Below are 26988 nucleotides of genomic sequence, written 5' to 3'. Positions count from 1 at the left end.
ATATATTTCCTCAGCTCACGCAATATATTTGTGGCAAGGAAGTTGATATTAAGCAAATCATAATTGGACACCTGGAACAGTTTGCCAAAAAGTTTGTGCACTACCATGGAGAATCTCTAACACCTAGTAGCCAAAATGATTAGATAATTGATCCATTTGTTGGAAAAGATCTGCCTCGACTTCCCATCCATGTTGCAGAACAGTTTATGGACAAAACGATAGAAGCAGCAAATCGTATTTCTTTTGCGTTCTTCAAAGACAAACACTCCAAAGGTTCTGCAAACATCCACTTTTGGGCTTCCATGTACAAAGTGTATCCCACAGTTTCAAATTTAGTGATTCAGAAACAGATTCCATTTGCAACAACTTGGCTTTGTGAGACTGGATTTAGCGCCATGTGTGCATTGAAAACTAAACAGCGAAACCGGCTGGAAGTTAAAACCGACATGCAGCTATGCCTTAGCAAAATAACTCCTCAATTTCAAAAACTCACTGACAGCAAGCCAGCAAAGCTATCTCATTAGTGATTTGATAAACATATTATTTTTGGAAAAAGTTACTGCTTTTGTAGTGCTGTTTGTTTGCAACGCAATCTTGTATGGCTTTTAAAATACTACGACAATTTTCTTGGGTCGCAAGATTTTACCGAACTGAATTTTTTGTAAAAATGGGTTGCCTTAAAAACGAGTTGGGAACCACTGCACTAGAGTAATAATAATTTGATACACATTTCCAATGACAATGGTCGTTATAGTGATCATGGTATTGGTAGTCAATCTCCGCCAATAATTTTATAACACACATCATTGGCTTATACTGTCATAATGTTGTCATCTTGGCTTATTCCAATGACACTTCATTTGCAATTAAAGGCAACGAATTAAAATCCTCCACAGCGAACACTTTGTCAGTCCCATCATCACCAGTTATAAGCTGAAATATTACAAAATCACAATTTGTAAGATTTGTGCAATTACTTGTTTATATAATAACCAACGTTAAAAGAGCTTGGCTGTAAATACAACATAAACTAAAAATGCAATGAAAAGGTTCATAAGACAAATTTGCAACTTTTACGTTTTGACATTAGCTTACCTCTAGCTCTTCTCTGTCCACTTCATCTCCTACGCCAACAGCAAATGTGATGATCCCTGCGTGACGGACTTGTTCAACAGCAGATGGCAGTTCGGTGGAGTCGCTCGCTCTTATTAGAAACAACAAACGTGCAAACGAAATGAGCATCATAGTCTACCCGAAACTTCTCATATTTTATTTATGCTTAGTTAAAATACTTATTTGCAATGGATGACAGAAATTTGTGATTGAAACTATCCACTAAAAGTCTACAGTAATTGAAATGCAAATGTAACAGTTTGCATGCTCGTAACTGTTTCAGAAACCAAACAGCTTTTTCTTGCATTGTTTTAAAGCCTGCAGACGTTGAATCAATCTACTGTACAAAGGATTTCCTAAATTATTGTCTGGAGAGTCTGTGTGAACTCACGTAAACAACTTACGCTCCGTCAGTCAAAAGTATCAACACTTTCCTTGTTGAAGAGTCGTTGAAGCGACTAGATGACTTAAAATCCAGGATTGATTTCAACAGCGCTTTTGCCGTGAAAGTTGAATGTCCTTGCAGGCTTATTGCTGATACTGATTCCTAAACGTAAGCCAAACAAGAAATTCAAAAAAGAAACCTAAATTTAAATTAAAAGATTCTGTTTTACTGTACGTAAGCAATTTAGATTTATTCCAATTCCATTTATTCATTTATTCCAATTTCACTTTAACATAAGACAAAAGCTTGTTACACAGCTTGCCTACATAGCTTACATTGATTGTGAGAATCTATATTCCCGAACCGAGAAAGCCACTTTGAAACTTAACCTTGGCAGTTTGCATGCTCGCAGAGGCCTGTTAACCAGTGGTACTTAAACTTTTTTCGTTGCGACACCTTTACAGTAAAACAGTTTGCTGAACTTAACATTTACTAAGAGATAACAATTTAAGTAATTTTCATTTATTTGTGTCTCGGATCTTCATTTGTCTCGCGGCGAAGTGAATTAGAATTGTGGTATGTGATTGTTAAATTCGACGATGGTTAAATCCTAATAAATTGCTACAGTTTTGCAATGATGAGCTAGAATGCACATGTCAGGGGATAATAATATTTGCAAGCATTTTATTATGTGTCAGAATAGAAGAGTTTAGACATAGATTGAAATCATTAATTGTGCGACGCCCTTGATCAATTGAAGCAACGCACCAAGGCGTCCGGACGATCAAGTTAAAAACTTTTAAGTTACTTTAAACCACTCACACAGGTTAGATTACCGAGATTGGCAAAGTGACGTTTCCACTTGTTGAAGTGTTGCTGTCTGAATGAAAAGCTGTAGGCTACTTGAAATGAATTGCCCAAGCGCAAACCTGAAAGCTTAAATATCTGACTGAGCTTGGAAGCGGAGGTTATTACGATCTTAAATTTGTACATTGGTTTGGCTTGATGATGCTATGCATGGAGTAGAGTAGAGTTATGTCAAACAGTTAACAACTTAGATGGCGTAGGCTAATACCTAACTACGATCATATCAGTTGCAGAATTTAAGACAAAATCAAAGCATATGAACAACTTACATTAAACTGAATGTGGTCCTGGTGAGGTCCAAGTGGTATTTCAGTCTTAATGAATGTTTGCTCTTCTGGACGCCTGTTTAAAAAACGTAATTTAGCCAGTGAGTTTAGGTAGTTTGAAGTATGTAGAATAATACTACTTGGGTATTTTAAGACACATAAAGTTTCAGAACAAACTTTTTTATTCTATAATTTTATGCAACAGTGTGTTTTTAATCGGAGTAAAATATACGAAGCATAACATGCACAAACTAAACTATAACATACAATACACGTTGGAAAAACTGCACTGATTGTCCTGTTTTGGTATCAAGAACGTTACAAAGTACGTGTTATGTTGCTTCTACCCTTTTCTAAACCTCTGCTTGGTTTGGCATAGACAGTGCCGGTCTTTGGGGTGTGCAAACCGTGCGATCGCACAGGGCCCGCAATTTTTGTCTGACATTCATCAAGATGTATGACGTCTATAACGTTACATGTTCTAAAGTTTGGGTTAACTTTAAAGCATAAAAGTTAGTGGCTTACCGGAATAAGATCGTTTTTTTTGATTAACCAAGGACAAAATGAATCAATAATAAAACTGTAATAATCTGGCAATAAAAGCAATCAACCTATGTCTCTAAAACAAAGTTTGCCTAATTTTAAACGAAACTACAAAAGAGCGAGTTTTGCCAACACCAAACATTCAAATATCTCAGCCAGGAATTAGCAACAAGAAAACATAGAGACTCAGCTTTATTTCCGAAAAATGCCAAAGAAAACATGATCTTATCTTTTTGCTATGACACCGGACAGCACCATTTTACAGGAATATTCATACCCATATTTTTGTTGATCATGCTCTCAGAATGCATCAAATTCAAAGTAATTTTTCAAAATTTTCTCGCAAAGCATATTCCGCACAGGGCCCGAAATACCCTAAGACTGGCACTGGGCATAGGCCTACCTTGCTTTTTGCTGTGATGGTCAGGAATAAAAACAAACTAAACTACACTGAATATTCCAGCCAACATTTTGATACTAGCCTACTATAACATTGTAGGCTAAGGCTGCTAACATGAGGATCAGAGTTCGTTAATTTTCAGCACGAATGGTGGAAACAACGTAGTTTTCGAAACGATTACTTAGCATTCTGAGTGAAGTAACTATTTTTTATACTTTGTTCAGTTTCAGCAAACAATCTTGCTCCTAAAGTGTTTGTTTTCTTGAAAATTATTTTAGATTAACGTACAGTAGAATCATAAAAAGAATGGTTTATTGCCTGTCGGCAAACGCGTATGAATACTGAATGACTCCAACGTGAATGTTTCCATCAGACAAGTCAAGGCAGTCTGACATTTGAATAACCCAATTCTTCATCAATTCAAAATTTTCTCGTCCAATTGATGCGGATCCATCCAAAAGAAAAATTAAGTCCAAGTTTTCTGGAAATTGCAATGAAATTTAAAGTTTGTTTCCATCTGGTCATTATATGGCCTATTGTTTTTTTCTTTTGCTAATTTTCAAAACCGAAAATAAAAAATCTGTTGATCTTTCATTGACTTGTTCTATAGATTAGTATCTCATCCGACGAGGATAAACATTTCTGGGTAGCCTACTGCATCCAGTGATTTCTAGAAGTACGGGATGCGAAACTACCTTCTCAGAGTAGGATGCGTTAAATAATAGTGCTGCCAGTGTTTCTGTTTCATTAAACTGTAAATTATATTTTTGACTTGCTCAAAAATAATTTAATGCCTATTTGGTAATTTGATCAGGCTTTGATAAAGCTTTAGTAGGGAATTTGCTTTGTTGAACCATAGAGAAATAAAACAGAGTAACCTTAGCGGGTTTTACATACTTTTTGTACACACAAAACATATAGCATAATTAAAATAAACTCAAACGTTTTCGACACGTACGTGTGTCCTCATCAGGAATTATATCTGCTAAGGTTACTCTGTTTTATTTCTCAATAATCAGGCTTTACATTTTAAAACATGTATCGTAGCCTACCCATAGTTGGCAAGATATTCAGGAATTTTGTGTCGTTTACGTGACTAGTCTACGGCAAAATAGGCCTACACTCAGGGCCGGATTTAGCTGATGGGGGGCCCAGAGCACTTTTAGATCAAGGGGCCTCCCTGCAAAAACCACCTCTACGTCTACAATAGCATTAATTCAGCACTGCGCAGCAATTTGCAGAGACTTTAAAGGCTGAAAGGAAAAAAAATAACACAAAATCACATTTTTTCCACGTAGGGGGGCCCTTCAAAAGTAGGGGGGGGGGGGGGCGGGGCACCTGCCCCCTCTGCCCCCCTCTTAAATCCGGGCCTGCCTACACTAAGTATGCTTTATTACAGTTCAGTGTACAGTCGTATGCAATATGGAATCATGAGCTGGGGAACAGCTACTGAAACTTTGCTTGATAAAGTTAATGAAAATTGAATGAGGCTGTTCACCAGGCATTTGCTTAAATAACATGATGCGTTCTATGTTATTTAATGAGGTTGACATTATAGACACAACAATGTTATTCGCACGATAGCCTAACAATAAATTCTAAATTTTGCCGTCTCAGTAATCTATGCAAGTCATTACAATTCAACGCGAAGATATTTACAAACTGGAACTTGCCAAATTCATGTATCAACTCATTAACAACAATCTTCCAAGCGTTTTTTAAAAACACTTTACCAAAATTCAGACATTTTGTCAGGAAATGGAAAAAAAACATCTGGCGACACTTTTCCTTAACACATCCCAGTCAGCAATGACATTTGGGAACCAATAAGGAACCCTTCTGGGAACCAAAGGAGCAATATATTAGCCCCAAACTGGGATGCCCGATTGGATCCCATTTATATTTGTCTGCTGGCTCAAGTTTCTTATCAATTGGGCAGCCCAGTTTGAAAGTGTTTGAAGAAAAACGCTTCCGAGCGGTGTAGAACTGATGTATTTGGTATTTGAATGCCACGCGGATACGAATACGATGCGCCACTGAACCTCACGCCAAAAAACTTCGAGTTCAGAGGTAATGAAAATTAGGGTTCAAAGTTTAGGTGAAAGAAGAAAATGTGTAAAAATATCTTGGTGCCATTATTATTTAAATTACTAATATTTTGAACTAATGTGGAATATTTAACTCAAACTAAATTTTGCAAGATGCTGTTGTGCAAATCGTCGTCGTCGTCGTCTGAGCTTCTGGGGCCGAGGGTCTATCCTTTTACCACCCCAGATTCACGATGTTCCCGGACTACACTGGAAGGCTGCTAGAGAGCAGCCAGTCTTTAGTTTCATCATCCATGACGCGCAGACCTTCCACTCCGTTAGGTGGCTTGAAGATGGTACAGTCATTGATGATGTGGTCTGCGGTCTGTTCCTCGGCACCACATTCACAGGAGGAGGAAGAAGCCATTCCCCATTGGTGCATGGTTGAGCGGAAAAGGCCGACGCCCGTACGGAGACGGTTGAGGCGCACCCACGCCTGTCTCTGTAGTGTCAGGCCGATTGGGCGTGTGTCGGCGTCGGGGATGAATGAATGGAGTCTGGTGGTGCTTGACCTCCATTCAGAATTCCATTTATGGTCCGCCCAAGTAGCCGCAGAGATGTCTTGTTCATCAGCTTCGTTGATCACAAGTTGAGCGGCTGGCACGAATGGGTGTCTTGATTTCAGTCGGCGGGGGTGCCCGTTTGGGAAGGCAGAGATCTTGTGGTGGAGAAGATGATTAGGCTCCAGTGCCCGTCGACCGAGGGACAGAGTGGCTTCTTCGCGACGAAGCTCAGCAGGTTGGATGCCAGCGAGAATGGGGAGATTGTCCAATGGTGTGGGACGCAGGCATCCGGTCACTGTGCGCAGGGCGCTGTTTATTGCAGTGTCGATGTTGTGGCAGTGAGCACTGCGGCACCAGACAGGTGCACAGTACTCTGCTGAAGAGTAGACAAGGGCTAAGGCTGCTATTCGCAAAGTGTCAGCCCTCGCCCCCCAGCTAGAGCCTGCCAGGCGCTTCAGTAATGCAGCGCGGGATGTCAGTTTCTTGCGCAGTGACACCAAATGGTGGCGGTATGTGAGCGATCTGTCTAGTGTCACCCCAAGGTACCTTGGCTCGGGGCAGAAGGACAGAGGTTTTCCGTTGTTGTGGACATGTAGCTCACGATCAGCTTCCCGATTGTGTAGGTGGAAAGCTGCCGCCACAGTTTTGGTTTCGCTGAGTTTCAGTCGCCAGTTCTGGAGATAAGCTGAGATGGTTTGCATGTCCTGGCTCAAGGTGTCTTCTAGATTTTCCCACGACTTTGTGGAGTGGAGAATTGCCAGATAATATGTTGTTGTGCAAAATGTGCAAAAGTTCAAAAGTGCAAAAGTGCAAAAGTGCAAAAGTTGTGCAAATGGGCTGCCCAAACTGAACCCACATGAGATCTCATATTAACCCGTGCAATAATAATTATTGGCAGTATTAAAAAAACACTGACAAAGTTGTTTTCATATAGCCAATAGAAATATTTTTGTTTTGTAAAAACATGTTTTTAATATTGGGCAACCCACTTACCACCCATGTTTGGGTGATTTTACAACTGGGCTGCCCAAATTGAACCCACATTGGTACTCATATTTTCTACTTTCTTTTTCAAACTAAAAGAACATAATAAGTAGTTGAAATTAAGAGATGGGTTCGGTTAGGGGCAATTAATTAAACAAACATGAAAAACTGGACTTGTGCTAACCTATTTGTTGCCCATAAACCCACATGGTGTGCCCACAAGCCCAAGTGCTTACTTAAATTATCATTGGGCCTCAGTCGGGCTTGCTGGCTGGGATCCTACTCTGAGAACTAAATGGCGTAATTTGCGCTTCTCGGTACGTTTTTGATTTTCCTGAAAGCATCAACAAAGTAATAGAATCGAAAGTAACTATGTAAGCTGGTGTTTCTGATTCCTAAGAATGGCTTTCAAATTAATCAGAGTATTATGGAGGAATACCCGCCAATGACAAAGCAATGCAATTCAATGTCTCACATCGTCCTTGATGTCACTACCTGGTCTTGTGCTGATGGAAGCAGAGAAGTCGTTTGCAATAGACAATAATGAGTTGAAATCACTCAAAACAACTACTTTGTCACTGCCAGCAATCATCTGAAAAAAACAACTTTAAAATGGTGTCCATACTTGAAAAACAATGTCTTGCAAACATGTAAGAATAGGCCTATCAACTTAGAACAATAAGGGCTTCATACCACCAACCAGCCCTCGGTGACTATAGAGCTTTTTTCGCAGTTTAAAACTTATATAGTGACACAAGCATGCAAAACTATCTGGAAAGAGCATCTGGTCACAGCGGAAAACCATAATATCTTCGTGAAAAGTTGTAACATAAAATTCCCGAATCCTTTCGTCTGTATGCGATGACACCGAAAAAATACTCTTCTGAAAACGTCTTTTCACGAATTGTATTTCAAGAAAAAATAGCCACAGGCTGTCGAAAAGGAGGCGCAACGCGGTAGGCCCACGCACTAAAACTTGTCACCACAATACAAATTACTGAGGATAAAAGACAGAAATTTCGTCTAGTTGATAAGCACAAGCAAAACAGTTTTAATATTCGACCAACCTTTCTAACGACAATTCTAAAATGAGTGAATTGATTGCGATATTTCAAATGCACGTAACCAGCTTCTGTGACGTAATAGTCCATATGCATTATGAAGCAATTTCACAGATGTTCAAAAGGATTGTGCCTTGTTTTACAGGTGTAACGAAGGGATGATGAAATCTCTGCTCATTTTTTAGTAATATTCCATGACGTAAGACGTCAGGTTAAGTAGACCTTAACGGTTTTATGTGACGTTTGATTTGGGGAAAGATTGTCCGTAACAGTATCAAAATAAGTTTTTTGTGGTTTGGCTACTTGACTTTGCGTTAGATATACGCATAATTAAAAGTGAAATATTTTCTTAACATATTCAGTCGCTTCTAAACCGTTTGCTCCTCAAAGGGGGGGGGGGAGGGGGCAAGATCTGCCCCCCTCCTTCATATTTCCTTTGATTACCAGAAGCACAGTAATGCTATGCACTTAGTTGTTCTTGACTTTTCCCAAATTAGCAAGGCGGACCAGATGATATTAAATTTTATACTGAACGTTGTGTAGTTTTCTTGCAAATTCAAGATTTTGGTACATTTTTGCTGTTTCCTGCTAACTTCCAGCAAAGCGTAAAATAGATTAGGTTACATCGCGCTTGCAAGCCATGAGCTCATAATTGCTTCGTGCATCAATATGCGTAAGGGGAGAGGCGCATCGTCTAGTTTTTCATTGTTTGATTTGACCTCAATAACACAAAGCGCATTATTTTTTGTGCTACAATATAAAAGCCATTTAACACAAGGGTTCTTAATTAGAAGCAATAATAGTAAGTGTTTTTTGCGTTATCAGCTCTACGAGAAACAAAAATCCACGATCAAAATAGTATGTGTAGGTAACAAAATATTCAAAACAGTTGTTACAATACATGAGTCATGTTTATAAACACCCTTAAGCTAAATGACTTATGATGTAGCCTGCATTATATTTTTGATGCGACTTGACACAAATCTGCAATTCCAAAAGCGCCTAATTTGAACTTAGAAATTTCAGATAATTTCAACAGTTTAGTCAATTGCCTTCTCTCTACTAAAGATACTCATATTCCAAACCCAACTGAAGATCTAAAATAAACCAACGAAGATGTAAACGATTTTTCAAATCAGGTGTTACTTGTGAGAAGTTTGGTCCCATGAAACTACAAGCTAGCTTATGAGTTTCGGAAAGCATTAGTTTAGGACAAAAATATAAGACAACAAATGCATTTTTTTTTCAAATTCATATAAAAGTATTTTTGTGGTTGTAACTATTTTAGAAGGAATGAGCACAATAAGATTTGGTCGGAAGTCGTAAATTTTTATCAATGCAATAAGTGGGCACACACTTCGTGCGGTTTATCGAGGTCATTATTCTCCAGACCTTTGAATGAAGAAGAATTAGCACGGTAATTAAACAGCGGCAAGATAAAACAAAATTGTCATTTTTGGATGCCTTTGCAAAAATTGAAATATTAAGATTAGCATATAAGATTTTAGAATATTGACTTTTCAAACTTATAGATAAATATTTTTTTACACCCCAGTGCAACTTCTGTTAAAATAGTATCAGCGGATCACACGTAACGGCTGATTGGATTTGGTCCAAAACGGCCCACCCTTGAACAGCTATCTTGCAAAAGAAGGTTGACAAGCAAATGGTATCTATGCGTTTTTTTTTAGAAATAATTTGGTTTGATAAAAGCGACCCACTTTTGTTTTCAAATTCCTTATTCACTTATCTTTTTTTTTACTTTGATGTCCTATTTTTTCCAATTCAGACAGAAACTTCACTTATTGTATTGTTTTGCACACGACACAACTTAACAAAAGTTTTAGGAATATTATTTATTCCAGTTTAACGTGTTGACTCAACATACAATTTGGCAAGCTGACTGCCTCAAAACCAGTTGAAACACCGTTTTACTGGTATTGACTTACTTCCAGTTCTTCTTCGTTCACGCGATCACCTACTCCAACAGCAAATGTGATAATCCCAGCTTCGAGGACTTGTTCAACAGCGGACGGTAGTTGGTCGGCATCCGTCGCTCTTATTAGAAAGAATAGACTCAAAGATAACTTGTCGAAATTGAAAAACTGCAGCCTTATTGATCGTTTGAGCAAGTTTGGTTATTGTTACAGACAACAAAAAAGACAGTAACCTAGTTGGAATCAGAGTTGGGTCAATTACAGTTGGAATGCGATTAATTAATAGATCTATGCGATTAATAATTAATAGAAATGCAATTAACAAAAAAGAGATCGGAAGATCGAAACCCTGGCCTTTGTCCGTATAGTTACTTTTCATAATGTCTTTTTAGGCATTCTTTTTGGGTCAATAATGTCTTTTTAGACATTACTTTTAAAGAAATAAAAAAGAGTCAAAAGGCATGTAAATTTCACTCTGTGTGGAGCTACATGTACTTGAGAGGTTAACTGTTATTTTTTTATTCACTTGTTGATTCATTCATATCAGTTTGTATCCTCTGTGGATCCTTCTCCAGTATCATGGGCCAATCCTATAGATGTTTGCTGGTACACCCTTCATTTTCTTTGAATATTAGTACATTACTATGGATCTCACAAGCCACAGTTGCCATCGCTACTCTTATCTTCACTTTATTTGTTGACTTTCCATTTTCATGAATTGTGCACCCTGTTTTCTATTAGATCGGGAAATTATTGCATCATCATTACGTAACCATATGCAACAATGTAACAATAACAAATATGTAACAATTAGATGTGTTGTGTCGCATATTTATTTCAGTACGTAGCCTACGCCAGTAGTAAAGATGCCATAATAAAGATGTCATATCTCATTGTGGGCAAGGCCTATGAGAGGGGGGTACGGAGGGTACGGCGTACCCTTGAGGGCCCAGGCCTGTGTTTGTTGGGGGCCCGAAATTGTGGTTTTTATAGTTTATGCGCAAAAATGTTTGGTTAAAACCATCATAAACGACTGATTTCAAGCATAAAAGTTGTTATTCTTTAGTCCGGGGGGGGGGGGGGGGGGGGGGGGGGGGGGGCAGTAATCTAGCAAAAGGGCCCAGAAAGGTAATTGAGTGCTTTGCGAGCAAATTAGGGGCCCAAAGTGGTAATTTAATGCTTTATGTGCAAAAATGTTCTGTTAAAAGCATCTTAAATTAAATCATAAAAGTTAGTTGTTCTCCTGTCCTTGAGGAGAGGGGCATATAGCAAAACCAGGTTTCAGAAAAACCCGGGCAAACAGCCCGGGCGTTTTTTTTGTTTTTTATAAACTATTTGGCAAAGGTATTTTCATGCTTATTTCACTTCAAAATGAATTTTGAAGTTAGATCAGGAGCCGGAGAATGCTTTCGGAGCCGGAGTAAAAAAAAGTGACTTCTCTCGTTCACCTCTGCTAGTGCTGGGCATGTGGTGAATGCAAAAGTTAATGAAGAAAGGTTAGGATTGGTCAGATGATTAACTTGATTATGTTTTAACAAGATGTTATGTTTGAGCCTTGGTAGAGAGCTTGGCTTGCAACGGATGCATATAACACTCAGTAACGTTAACGGATTTAACATTAAAGACACAAAAAAAAACATAAAAAACTACTAAATCCAACGTTTTCGACACCACATAGTGTCCTCTTCAGAAATAATTATAAGCTACATCTAAGAGAAATAAAAAAATGAATTTAAAAATTTTACCATAAAGATGTACAATAAGCGACACCTCTCAACAGCACCATCAACAACTGACACATAAATTCAATGCAGGATACACAAATTGGCGAGGGACAGATCACATGATATGCACAACACAAAATAATAGTTTTATTGCAGCCCGATACTATTATTGCTCACAGATGTCCAATTCTGTAGTAAAATATTGTGTGGTGTGCAATACGCCTAAGCAAACGTCACACGTTTTGCCCTAGACAAAGGGGGGCCAGAGTGAGAGGGGGGCCGGAATGACTGTTCGTACTCCTAGTGAAAAATTTTCTCAGAGGCCCTCATTGTGGGTCGCACAATAAAACTTGCATTAAAAGTGGGTCGCAAACTGAAAAAGGTTGGGAAGCACTGTGTTAGAACAATGTAATTGTAATGTTGCCTAATTTAAACATTCTGATATTGACCTTGAACTGTCATTGTAATTGAACAGACACTATGTAATTGATTCAACTCTGATTGGGATTTGTATTTAGACAAACGAATGGAAACTGAACTTTTAAACATCACATTTTCAACTTACGCTCCGTCTGTTAAAAGTATCAACACTTTCCTTGTTGAAGAGTCGTTGAAGCGACTGGATGAGTTGAAATCCAGTATTGATTTTAACAGCGCATGTGCCGTGTAAGTTGTAAATCCTATGAGAGCTATTTCAGATACAGATTCCTAAATATTAAACAAACAAGATCCTTATGGAATAAAAAACAGAACCACATAACTCTTGAACTCTCATCCACTGTTGTTGTCAGTTGTCACACTCACAGCTCATCGTCGGGTAGTGTTAAAACTTGAAGTCGATGAAGCGCGATATTAGACCTAGAACTACCGCACCCATCAATTGACCGGTATAGGGCATTTGTTTTTTGTGATATTATTTTTTGCAAATCAGCATATATTCGGCTGGTATTACGGCTAATCCTTGAATTAGGTATGAACTACGTGCATTATGAAGACAATCGCTTTACACCCTAAAACCTTCAAAAAAAAATTGTAGGCCTAAACACACTTACAACTACCACATTGTTCAATTGACCGGTTAGTGCAAATATTTGATAAAGTTATTCTTGTAGATATCAAATAATCAAACTTATTTGACAAAAGCTCTGACGTAGGCTTGGTTTTCCATCCCAACCAAATATTTTGTTTTGGAAACATTCACAAACAATGTTATTCTTATCTACTTATCTACAGGTTGACTGGTGTGGTCGTTCTAGGTAGGCTATATTGGGTTTCCAGTAGTTTTACTAGAGTTTAGGTCTTTGTTAACATTTTTCCGATATTATACTATTATCGACTAATCAAACTCATTTGATGTCAGCCCTATGATTAGCTCTGTTACCAACTACAAACGGAATAATTTGTCTCGGGAAAATTTAACAAATACTGCTATCTTTATCTCTTCCGGTCAATTGACCAGTGCTGTCGTTTTAGGTATAACGATTTTCCGGTAGTTCTGGAGTTAGAAAATCACAAGTAAATGTTACATGAATGTTGAACAAAAACAACAGAATTGTACGGGTTGTTAAAATTATCTTCCCGTGAGCAGTGTGGTCTCTTTAAAGAACCTGTTGTGGAAAATGAAAGAATAAAAAATGTGGTGTTTTGAAATCATCATTTTTTCAAAACTGTTTCACAGACAAATAATTAAAAAAATATATTTTTCCCCATGCCAACATACAATAAGCTTATGACTAGAAAGTATAGCATAGTAGGTATAGCCTACTTTTGAGAAGTAGCCTACAAACGACTTTTACATGTTTTCAATATGGTAATATTTTACATTTGTACAATCATGCGAATTACATTAAAAACATAAACGGCAAAGTGTGAACTGAACTTTTGAGTTTTTCGAGTCAAGTCCGGACTAATTTTAAGTCTTTGACCTATAACCTTTGTAAGGGGGCCGGTATCCAGCAATGCGGACAATTTCTTTGAGACAATTCCTCTTTGATGATAAAGTTTCGGTTTTATTGATAAACGTCAACAAAAATAAGCAATAGCCTATACTAATTTCCACTTTTTTGATTTAATATTTTTATTTAGAAAGTATCTTGCTGGGGATGTTTGGTTTTTCTTTAGCACTATACCTAAATTATCCTATCAACAGCCCTTTTGCTATATTGTAGTGAATAATAGATTTCCACTAACACTTACCTCAAGCTGAGCTTGGTTCTGGTGAGGTCCAAGTGGTATTTCAGTCTTAAGGAATGGTTGCTCATCTGGACCCCTGTAAAAAGTAAAATAAATTTCAGTTAATTTGTGTTATCATGACCTACTAGAACACGGCTAAATATGTTGCTATTTGAGAAAATTTCTAAGAGTCTGAATTGTTACAATCATAGCTATGACAAACCTGCAGTGTTGGGCGCGATAACTCATTTTTCAGTTAAGCGATAACGGTAATCGATAAACGAAAAATGCCTAAAGCGATAACGATAAACGATAAATCAAAAAAAAGTTAAGCGATAACGATAAGCGATAAATTATCGCCGATAATGTCCGATAACGATAATTTTTTTTCTTGATTAGCGCTGCCCCATCCCATGCAGCACGAACTGTTTTCATCAACATGACGAAAAATCGAACATAATATACTGTAAAGGGACAAAACTTTTTGTAAGTTATACATGAATAGAATTGCAACAGCGGCAGTAGGTATCGAATCTTCAACCTCTTGATCCAGAATCAAACCACTGAGGTAACCGCCGTGCTTATAATTATATCTTCAGATACCAGTTGGATGCTTTTATCAATTGAGTTACACTGCCGCTTACGCGCAGTAGGAAAATAATTAAATCAAATGAAAATACCATAAAAAATTCCAAACTTTGTACTTTGCTTTCTGCTTAAAGGGCTGTTTAGTGTTTACAGCAAAGTCAGCAACAATTGAAAAAATTCCAAAAAACGCAAAATGCTTGAAAATTTATCAGTAATCTTAAACGTTATCGGTAGTAAAAATGTGCATAGGCCTACTGTGAAATCCATCAAGCTTGTCAAATTAGTCGTGTTTGTTTAAGAACAATAACATAATTATTGTAATTTACTGATAATTTCAGATATTTTTTTTTGTTTTCTTTGTGAACACCTTCATTAAAGCAATGGCAGAACGCTGAGTTGTTGAGATATGAATTACAATATAGGCACTGTATTAGTGGGAATAAAAATATTTGAGTGAGGTAGGCTAGGTTGCATAGGTAAATGAGAAAGGTTATACTGTATTTAGCATAATTTTACCACGCAACTCGATGCGCATATTGTCATGCAAAAACTACTACAAGATGCAAAAAATGTGATGTCGGTCTGCATGTCAAATGCTTCAAGCAATATCATATTCCGCAATGACTTGTTTCAGTGATGTTGTGTTACTTTGCTAATTTTCATCTTCATATTTTTTGAACTTCTATTTTAATAAAATGCTCCATGACAATAATGACATGACAAGACATGAACAAGACATTTCCGATTTATCACTTTGAGCGATAAGTAAAATGTAATAACGCTTAAGCATTACGCACAAGAAACTTGTGAAATTTGATAACGGATTTGCTTAGAGTCTTATATATAGGACGGCTTTTTTCTCAAAAAGTACAAACACAATTAGGAAAAAAATAATTGTGATATGTTCTTTAGGTCATAATTATGCAATATTTAAATTTTCCAAAAATTTTTTTAAGTAGGCTTACTTTCACTTTCGGCACAAATGGGTTAACTTTATAAGTTAAATGGCACTTACGAATTTGGTTATTATTTTTGGATTAAAGTTATAGCCTATCGCCAAGCTAGAAAAAAATCGATCTTATAGTCTATAACCGATCTTGTGTTGTTATTGTGTGTGAATTTTGTCTTTTAAACTGAGTTTGTGACGTAACCGCACGTCTCAAGGCAAGTTCTTGCAATTTTAGTTAATCTGCTCATCTAAAGATTTAATGCGCAACAGTAAGTTTCATGTTTTGACGAGAGGGATTTTATTTTTTTACGACAATTACTAAAAACTAACACTTCCAACGAAAAAAGAAAACACAAGAATAAAATAGTTGATCGTGAGGTGGTGCGAAAGACCAGGTTTCCGATGTAAAAGCGGCCTCGTATTGCGACACTTTCATAAACCACTTGCCAATTTCTTTCGCTTCGCTTCAAAGGAATCTGTACTGTCTGTGCGCTTACATTTGTAAAATTCACTCGCGATTGCCGATTGAATCAAAACAACAAGAGACTTGTTGCATGCATTTCATTGCATTGCAATTTGCAACTCTAAAAATTATTGTGTTGTCAGGGCCGTTGCTGCAGGGGGCGTGCCCCTCCCTTGACAACGACCTGTGCACATACACTTCAGGCACTGCAGAAGAACTGGTTTTAATTTTAGTTTCATTAACTAGGTGGCTAGTAAAAATATTACTTTTCATGGTCTTTCCACTTGTGCGTTGATCCGAAATAAAATTTATCGGCGATTAATTATCGGCGATAATCAAATATTGCCTTTCGCGATAACGATAAACGATAACTGAAAAAATAATTGAGCGATAACGATAAGCGATAAAAATTTATCGCCAATAATTATCGCCGATAATGCCCATCACTGCAAACCTGTCATCTTCCCATTTCCAGAAGTAAGTAAAATAAGCAATATTTGCAACTAGACATATGTTTGGCTTGTTTAAACGGAGATTAGGTATGTACGTTGAGCACAGTTTACACAGTAATAATGTAATATGTAAACCTTTTCAACTGAACCCTGGAGCTAGTATCGTTTGGTGCAATTGCATGTTCCATTAAAATATCAAGGATTTTTTGTGAATTCTATGTTGTAAGCTGTTCATTTGATGTGCCAATTTAAATTTTAGTTTGTTTTGTTTTTCGCAAAGTTTAATTTTGCAAGTAAAATATGTCTTTTGGCGAAAGATCCTGCTGCTATACCAAAAACCTAACGACTGTATGATAAAACTACCTCCAGGATGCAGTTGGAAAGTCTTACATATTTTACATTATTATTGCATAAATTGTGCTTAACATACATATCTAATCTCCGGCAAAACAAGCCAAAAATATGTCCAGATGCAAATATTGCTTGTTTTACATACTTCTGTAAGTGGGAAAATGACAGGTTTGTCATGGCTATGATCGTCACAATTAAGACGCTTAGAAATTTTCCGAAATAGCAACATATTTGGGCGTGTTCTAGGAGGCCGTGGTGTTATTGCTTTCATAAATATAGGCTACTAATGTTTGATAAAATCAGCAAACCCAATTCTATTTAATAGCAAGAATTTAAATCGTGCACGTTCTTTTTTCGTTGTAAAATGTTGTCCTGATTATTTGATAAAAGTTTGTACAAGTTTAAAAAAATACAAAAGTGATAAATGACAAAATTTGTTTAATTTCACCTGTTGGCATAAAAGTATGAATACTGAATAACTCCAATGTGAATTTTTCCATCAGACAACTCAAAGAGTTCTGACATTAGAATTACCCAATTCTTCATCAATTCAAAATTTTCTCGTCCAATTGATCCAGATCCATCCAAAAGAAAAATTAAGTCTAAGTTTTCTGAAAACAAAAGCTATGACACGAAAAACAAGCAAAAACCGTGCAGTAGTAGGCTTACAGTACATGCCAGATATAGCGTACTGCTAAACAGCATAAGCAATCTCTCATCTTGCTTCCTCATTCAATTTATAGTATCATAGCTTGACTTTGCTGTTATTGCTTATATTCAATTCCCTGACGTTTGAGACAGATTGCTGATGAAAATCACAACCAGCACAGAGCAGAAAATGTATTCATATTTTATATAGTTGTTTTAAAGGGATTGAAACAGCAATAGACACGCCAAGACTGGAAAACAGGTTGAATTCAATGTTGTTAAAATTAAACCCATAGTATTTTCCTGCAAACGCTGTACGCTGTTTTTGTAGCAGCTTTTGTTTTCGTGATAAACTCTTTGGATCAAGAATTACATAATCTGAAATTCTGGAATAATTTTTGCAAAATGAGAAATCTTTTTTCTATAAGCTTGACTAAGTTTACTAGCATTCCTAACGGTAAATCCTTATGACGCCACAGACATGTACAGTATATGGAATCTGAAATTTGGTTAGAATAATTTATAATTGTAAATATAATCCAACATTGGTTTATAAATTTCTTGAGTTTTTTTCTAGTTTAGGAACGATTGCATTTTTTCCAGAAAACATTTCAGTAGCAACAGGATCGTTTCATATTATGACGTAGACTTGCTATTCCCTGTTTCTTAAATCTAGATTTATAAAATAGTGATTAAGTTGTAAGAAGGAGATTGCCAAATAAAACACATGTGTTGTGTATTTTGGTTTGTTTTCGTTGAAACAATGTACCTTGCTTTCGTTTCCCTTCTCTTTTGCGTTTTTGGTAATTAGCGCTTCTGGCTTTGTTTCACAATATATTTTGGTTGTACGCCTTTTTGATAGTATAATTTCATTCTAGCGATTTTGAATACAAGTAGAAAACTTTTGTATGAGTCTTGTTGAATGAGTTAAAAACAGAACAACATGGATTTAAAGCAATAAGATTTATACTACTTTGAAGTTCAATACCTATATTTCAACGACAGCAATCGCTTCTCAATGAGAGAATATTGTTAAGTTTATGTTTTAGCATGAGCAAGGGCATTAGGTAATCACACTTAGTCTTAATGCGTTACCAATTTCGATTCTTTTTGACTTAGGTCAAAACAGAGTGTGTTTTGGTTAGAATTAACTTTCTTTTTTGTGGTATGATAAAATTTGTCCTTTTCTGCTGCCAACAAACCTTATCTCAGTCAAGGTTCAAAAAGATTTGGTCAACAACCTAAAATAAGTAGAACTATTCGCCTTAGGGGTTGCTTGGTTCTTAGTAATATTGAAGTAAAAATTATGTTGTCTACGCTTAATGATGCCACGTCATTTGATACCTCTAATGACAGTCATCGTCGTATCAAAAACCATTGAACAAAAGCAAAAAAAAAACATGATAAATAAGGTATTACACATTATACAGATTTTTTGATGATTTTATTCAACAAAAGTTGCTTTATGTTTAAACCAATACAATAGAATAACCTTGTTTTTATAACTAATTATTTTATACGTCAAGCGCCAGTGCCAAATATTTCTTCAATTTGTTTTGTTGAAATGTTAGTTTATGCATTTTACAGTAATTTATGTTGACAAAAAGCATAAGCCAATTCAGAATCCTTCAAATATCATCTGACGCATTCTTTGATAAAATTTTCTATCAACCAGTGTGGGTGAAAGGTTTTAAATATTGTTAATTAGATGATGCACGGCCTACTAGAACACGGCCAAATATGTTGCTATTTGAGGAAATTTCTAAGAGTCTGAATTGTTACAATTGTAGCTATGACAAACCTGTCATCTTCCCATTTCCAGAAGTAAGTGAAATAAGCAATATTTGTACCTAGACATATGTTTGGCTTGTTTAACCGGAGATTATAGGTATGTATGTTAAGCACAACTTATGCAATAACAATGTAAAATATGTAAGATTTTTCAACTGCAACCTGGAGGTAGTATCGTTTGGTGTGTCGCTTTTGGTGAAATTGCATGTTCCATTTAAAATATCAAGGATTTTTTGTGAATTCTATGTTGTAAGCGGTTCATTTGATGTGCTAATTTAAATTTTAGTTCGTTTTGTTTTCCACCAAGTTTAATTTTGCAAGTAAAATGTGGCTATTGGCAAAAAATCCTCCTATACAAAAAACCTAACGACTGTATGATGAGACTACCTCCAGGATGTAGTTGGAAATTTTTACATATTTTACATTATTATTGCATAAGTTGTGCTTAACATACATATCTAATCTCTGGAAGAACAAGCCAAAAATATGTCTAGATGCAATATTGCTCATTTTACTTACTTTTGGAAATGGAAAGATGATAGGTTTGTCATAGCTATGATTGTAACAATTCAGACTCTTAGAAATTTCCTCAAATAGCAACATATTTGGCCGTGTTCTAGTAGGCCGTGGATGATGATTTGGAAGCATATCTTACCTGATATTTTGTCATCATGGTTTCCACAAGCTTGTTCTGTAGTTGCAAAGAGCGCTAAGAAAGTTACGCATAACAGCCCCAAGTAGAAATTAGACATCTTCTTGTAGCACTTTTAGTTTAGGCTTTAAATCTTTTAAATATAAACGTCGGGTTGGAACCTTAAATACTAAAAGTCATGGTGAGAACGTCTGCGCGACGTTCGAAAGGACGTGGGTTCGACACCGCTCCAGAGCACGTGGCTGTGTCTCGGCAAACACACTTAATGGCAAGCCAAAATAAGGGGAGCAGCTGACTCGAAGACTATATGTCACTTCGCTGCTTCCTGCCGTCTGTTGTATCGCATCTGTGATCGCAGTGTTATGTATGTTATCGCAAAGGGCGCAAATAAAAGCATGATCATTATTATTACTATAATGTAAAAAGATAGAAGCTTCAAGTTTCATTTTGAGTTTCATTCAAGTTTTATTATTCTTTGATGCATTTAAAGCTTCCTTGGCCGTCGTTAAAGTGTTTTAGTCATAATAATATTTAGTCATAATAGATAACAAGTTTCGCTCAGTTTAGCATCCGACTTTGTGAACGAAGAAACTTCTAGAAATCTATAGATCAAGCGGAGCTGGTTCGACTCTCGGAGTGTGCGCTTGAGCAAGGCATTTTAAGGACTGCTCTCCATACAGCGGCATCTAATGGATGAAATAAGTTCCCGGCAACAACACTTCAACAATCGGAAACTTCACTCTGTCAATCTCGGTAACCGGCCCTGCGTCAAAAACCTCTACATGTATGTGAAACTACCAGGAATAACCTATCAGGTTTGGATAAAGATTCAAAACCAACCTAAAAGGCAAAATTGGCTTCAGATTTATTCAAATTCTAAACTGACTTGCAGTCAATGCCACGCGTTGTGCACAATCTATTAGAAACATCTGGAATCAGTTTACAGAAAACAGCGTTCAAAATTGTAATCTGGATCAAAATAAAAGTTAGTGACCAAGTTGTGGCAATTTGGAATCCATACAAATCGTATCTCCACGAAGCCCGTTCTACAATAACGTATTAGAGCGAGTAGCCTATATCATGGTGCAGCAATTGAATGCGTGGATTTGCGTGGATGCGATGTGTGGATTTAAAAAATGTCCAACTGTGTTAAGCGCACACCCCAAGAGTCGAACCAGCCCCGCTTGATCTTGCTCCTTCTTCATTTATGAAGTCAGGCGTTAACCAACAGAGCTGTCGGGACAAAATGCTAAACTCACAATGCTTGATAGCAACACAGTTCATTGGCTGCAGTACCTGGGTGGAATAACTTGATTGGTGACACCTCATACGTAGGAAGATAATAGCAGATGCTTTTTTTTACTTTTTACAAAATTTTGCAGTTAAGCTGAAACATCAAAACTTACCCAGACAGCCACTTTATCTGGTTCCGATCTGGTCAGATGCGTACTCGATCTGATGAAGATCTGGACCAGATAAAGTGGTTGTCAGGGTAACTACTTTCATGACCGAATTTTATGAAAAAATAGCATTTTTCAATCAACTGATGGTTTTTAAGAAATAGATAAAACAATTAGCCTACTCTGGAATAAAACCTCGATGTTTCACTGCAGTCTTTATTGTTAGGCTATCTCAACTTGCACTGAAGAAAAAATGCGTTGCAATTATGCTATATTAAGATAGCTACCGGAAAGCTACTTCTGCAACGTCTTATCCGTTTAACAGATTTCAAGTAGGCGAAGAAATACCGTGCACTTGTTTCGAATAATAGTCAACCCTGCTTTAGATTCACATTTCAACGTTGCCACTACGTGACGATTTTCCTTTGAGGATGTTGAAATCATACCGCCCACCTACAAGTACTGGGAAAAGAGAAACCTATTTCACAACAGAGCACTAAATTGAAACATTTACACTTTCCTCTAAGAGCAGCCTTCTGTAAGTGGTTATAGTCCATTGCTTTGCTCTATTAAAAATATAAATGAAAACGAACATGCTGGAATAGTTTTATAAAACCAGTTTTCCAGTAGTTTTCCAAACAATGATAGCGTGTACTGTAAACACAGATTTTCTAAATTTGTTAAATCATAACGTCCATGGTTCCACTTGCCCAAAAAACATCACAAAACCATTTTCTCTGCCTTAAAGTACTAAATTGCGATGTCCAAATGTTACTTACATCTCTTGCAATCAACCTGCTGCATAGTCAAATGATGAGAGCCATGATTAAACGTTCAAGAGCTAGTGCATTTGTGGAGAGAGCGTTCTCTTTTGTTTCGGCTCAATAGACCAAGGAATGACACAGAGTGAAATGACAATGAAATCTCTGCTGCAAGTAGAAGTAAACCTAGACCTGAGCTGTCGTGAGATGTACGCAGTATTTTCTACGAATAAGGAGTTGCCGGAGTAGATAGTTTCTGGTAAAAAATATGGCATGCGATATGTTATGGTTCGTATAAATGCAAACATTTGTTCAAAAACGTTTGTTTCGTATAAAACTTTAGTTGTTCGTTTGTCCTTATTTTGGAGTCTATGTCGATGGCAACCCTGACTATAACCCTTTTCTCTCATGATTATGAACAATATGCTGCTCTAGAGCGAAATATCTAGGGCTCTTCTTAGGGCTATGGCCTGCGGAACTAAGCTGACTTTTTCTATGCACACTGTGTTTATTTTAGTTAGGGCTACTGTATGCCATTTTCGTTTTTTCCCCGTTATTTGTGTTCTTGTACTTCCATGATAACTTTTTATGTAAGCGTGTTGTGACTCATGTTGTCTGTTCTTACGTGATGAATCACGTGACAATGGAAACTTCTCCAGGTTAATGACGACAACCAGCAGCAAGAAATGCAGGTCACAGACAAACCAGATTGTTGAGAGTGATGCCTCCGGTGAGTATGTTCCCTTGTTAGGCCAGCGCAGGCGGACTATATAAAAAAATTCATACTTGTACAACCACCACAAAATGGCATAGTCTTCACATGGTGTAGAATTTGAAAACAAAGATCCGTCATATCTGTCAGAACGCGAAAATTATTTTATTACATAGACAAGAATACTTAGCAAATATTGCTGCTGTGTTTTTGCAGACTTGGAAAGAGAAAATTTTTAAGATAAAAAAATGTTAACTTATTAGTTCTGATAAAGACATACCACAAGAAGTAAATGAAATATGAAATCGTTTTTTTGGATGCGTCAGATGAACAGCCAGTCTTTAATGCAAAGTCTTTAAAGCCTTTAAACGCTCAAACCATCACCCACAGTCAGAAAAAAACTAAAACGGGTAAAAACGATACAATTATATGAAAGGAATTCCACAAATGCTTGACTTCGTACATGTAGCGTAGCTAGGGGGGGGGGGGGGAGGGGACGGACCGCCCCGGGCGGCACATTCCGGCACATTCCCTAGCTACGCCACTACTTCGCACATGTGCAATTGTATGTACAACAATAACAAATGAATAAATCAAACAAATATAACAAGCGGAAAGGAAAATAAATAATTTCTCTTTCCAATTGTATAAAAAATAAGAAATTTCAAGTTGAAAATTCTCAAAAAAGAAGTATTGTAGGCTTACAAGCCTTTACGTTTAAAAAAAGGCTACTTTTGAAAAAACGAATGTAGGCTACAGGTAGGCTAGATTTAAAATTATTTAAACACTTGCATGAATATCTTTTTTAAACACTTGCATGAAAACACCAAAAAATTTCTAAATCTCAATGGCTTCCACCTCGTATTCCTTAGTTTGTGCAAAAAAGCGAGTATGTCATTCTTACGTTTGACATGATTGTCAAGTCGACACCCCAAGAAGTTTAGTATTTAGTTTTTTCAGTGATGTATTTTTTGGATTGGTGTCAATGCTTTGCGTATATTCCGTCACCACAGATGATGGTCCAAATGATGACAATTTGAACCCATTATTTTCAGCAAAGCTATTTTCTCTTGAAACATATTCTCCACCAATCATACCTTGCTTCAAGAAGTCTTGCGATGCAACAATTTGGTTTAAAACGGGAGCATTCGAGAGAGGAGAACTCATTCCATTGATATCAAGGTAGCCATTTTCTTGTTTCATTTCCGTTTCTTGGGTGTATTTTTGATGTTGAGAATACGTTGTGAAATGATTTCCGTCTTGCTCGCAGCTTAAGGGCTGTGGGTGTTCTGTGGACCAATTGCAGCCGTTGTACGAGTCGTTCATCGGTGCGGCGGGAGGTGTTGGCATAGCTGTGGCATAATTCCTGACTGAGAGCCCACTATCCGTTTGTTGAGATGAGTTTGCTCTTTCGTCTTGTCCAATAGGCTCAAAGTATCTCTGAAGTCCCATGTAATACGATTGTTCCTCAGGTTGAATTGCACTACTAGCTGGCCAAGTTCGATTCATCGAATTAGGATAATACTCTGACATGGGTGGAACATTCTGTGGAACTCTCTGCTGCTGCGTGTACTTTTGATTGTACAGGCTGGCTTGTTGATTGGGGTTAGAGACCAGCGGAGGATTTGAAAGGCTACAAAAGAACCCATTAGAACCATCAACACTTTTCTTGTCTAGCCTTGTGGCTTCCAACCCGGATGCTAATCTTTCCATCATTTCTTGCAATTGAGCAGCAGGCGTTGTACGGACACAGTGATTGGTATACTTGATAGGAAGATTGGCTGCCACTGAAACGAAATAGATGCTCACTGCTCAACGTTCATATGTGTGTACAGATATAAATCTGACATAAATTAACAAAGAAGTTGAAAGAGCAAAAAGTTGAAATGAACACTGTATTTCAAATAAGCGCAATAGCGAGTTTTGCCATTGTTATAAAATTATAACATATAGTTTTCTTAACAGAGGGCCTATTCTAAAAGTAAGCTAAACAAAAAACAATAGGCCTAGATATTTTCTATAGAAGGTAAAGTAAAGGTGAGTCCTATACTTGATCCAAGCATCGGGGCATGAAAAGATAAGGCTCTCATTATACTATGCCTACTGTACTAACGAGAGTAGGGTGGCCAACAGGTCCTTTTCTCGGCCGCCTTTCCTTCAGCAACTACGCCCACCCAATTTATTACACCGCGGGTAGTGAGCCGCGTTTTCAATAACCAGCTTAAGCTGGGAGTCGAACCAAGATTACATGATTGGAAAGCAAGGACCTTATCCGCTGCGCCATCCCACCGCTATTACTATGAAGGACTTAACAAAAAAAAAACATCTCACTTGATATTGTGCCCATCATGGACTGCAAAGCTTTCTCTCCAATTGGTGCTTTTCCGAACCAGACTTCCCCTTGTTTCTGCGCCTTCTTACGAGGCTGCTGAAAAAGGCGCTGCTGTTGGGGATGCAACTTTTCGAGATATCTCTCATAACTTAAAATTGGACACAAACGACCACCCGTTTCGTACATTCGATCTGGCGTCTACAGGAATAACAATCATAATATCATTAATAAAATAGATATGTACCGTCTTTGTCAATTCTGCGCAAATCAATTATTACAGTAGTCTACTTTATAAAGGTAAGGATAATAAGATTTTAAGTTATGTCGTTGAACAATGATTAGAAACAAATCAAGTCTGGAGAGACGTTGGGAAATCACTGCAGAAAACAGGTCGGCTCTGATGCTTTGGCATGAAAACCTTTCTTTGAAGCAAAATGGAGAGTGAGAGAGAGAGAGAGGGAGAGGGAGAAAATTAGCCTACGGTATATTGATTGTTTCGATAGTGCTCAGTTGTAGGAGGAAGGAGCAAAACAAGGCCTAGAAGTAAAACAGAAGCTCATACGAAAAAGAACATCACACAATCAGGAAGGAAGAGGCTTATCAAAATCTTTGAAGAGGTTGGAAGAAGAGCTTTATTTTAATTCAACAACGCATGCAAACAAGATAGATTCTTTTGCAGCAATGCAGGTGGTTAAGTGCTGTTGGCTCACCTGTCGAGAATCTGTTTCCATGGAAACTGCTCTCTCTAGAAATCGACCATTCTTGTCCCTACTTATTTTAAATGAATTTCTTCTCAGTTTGTCTTGTGGTGTTGCTCCTCGCCGATTAAAATGCAACGTAACCTCAAACCAAACCTACAAAAAAACAAAAAATGCAAAATAAAAAGCATTTTACCCAATGGACACCTTCTACAAAACAACCATGCTGCTAACTGCGAAACTCAATCAATTGCAATTATCTAGAAGCTGAACTTGACTGGAACTAATGTGCAACTTTTTCACGATATCATTTTAAGCAAAACAATAGAAAATAGCGTCTGTACGCTGGATAGCAACATCTATGATGGAGAGTCTGTTTATTGTGGCTACATGCTAAATAAATAGGCCTATAGTTGTAAATTTGTCATATCTGTAGAGCAGAGCTACATTAAACCACATGTTTCTTCTTTCTTGCTAGCAAAACACATTTATTTATGAAACATCAATTCTACAATGACTCCAACGCGCATTTAAAAATCAAAACTTGTAATTGGTATCCAAGTAAATTTATTTGCTTCGATAGCAGTAAGCACCATTATATAGACAACAACTAAACAAAGTGAATAAAAAATTCAGAAAATTGGTCAATTTCTAGTTACAAGATTAGACTAAGCATTTACCTTTCGCATCAAGGACTCTGCAGAATCAAGGCCCAATGCTCCAGACTCGTACAATTTCCACATGTGTTCCAGAGATATTGGAATTTTATGGTCTATCTTCCGACCGGTTCGAGCCAAGACCTGCAACTCTCTTTCCAAACACTCGTTTGAAGATCTGCAAAACAGGAAACGCAGAGGAATCCAATAGTAGACAGAAAAAAGTTAATCAGAACTCAGAAGCTTACATTTCATATTCACTCAGACTTGTTCTATTTCAAGCTAATAATGTTAAAATTTCGAGACAAAAATATAAAAGTTTGTAAAAATAGGAACGAGTACTCCACTTTTTGTTTTGTTTTGTTGTAGTAGGCTACCACCAACATGTAAAGTCAAGCAACACTACCTTATTCAGTATATTTATTTTAAACACGCAAAAATTAGGTTGCCAGAACCAAATCGAACATCTTCGACCTATTATTGAGTTTTACTA

General features: G+C 37.1%; 2 protein-coding genes across 2 annotated transcripts; both read right to left on the bottom strand.

The window, feature by feature from the left end:
* Positions 1-710: 710 nt before the first annotated feature.
* Positions 711-20060, bottom strand: LOC145765230 (collagen alpha-1(XXI) chain-like). The gene is made up of 6 exons (XM_082577016.1): positions 19940-20060; positions 17294-17456; positions 14067-14139; positions 1518-1660; positions 1096-1204; positions 711-933 (listed from the first exon to the last, which is right to left on the bottom strand). The coding sequence occupies exons 1-6, from the start codon at positions 20034-20036 to the stop codon at positions 841-843; spliced, it is 678 nt and encodes a 225-aa protein (XP_082433142.1). The 5' UTR covers positions 20037-20060; the 3' UTR covers positions 711-840.
* Positions 3886-12857, bottom strand: LOC145765695 (von Willebrand factor A domain-containing protein 2-like). Its single transcript, XM_082577516.1, has 5 exons — positions 12852-12857; positions 12436-12578; positions 10159-10267; positions 7644-7740; positions 3886-4055 (listed from the first exon to the last, which is right to left on the bottom strand). Exons 1-5 carry the CDS (start codon positions 12855-12857, stop codon positions 3886-3888), a joined length of 525 nt encoding a protein of 174 aa, XP_082433642.1.
* Positions 20061-26988: the final 6928 nt, after the last annotated feature.

Source organism: Aplidium turbinatum, chromosome 2 (assembly GCF_918807975.1).
Source record: "Aplidium turbinatum chromosome 2, kaAplTurb1.1, whole genome shotgun sequence".
NCBI lineage: Eukaryota > Metazoa > Chordata > Ascidiacea > Aplousobranchia > Polyclinidae > Aplidium > Aplidium turbinatum.
This window is presented reverse-complemented; position numbering and strand designations above follow the sequence as displayed.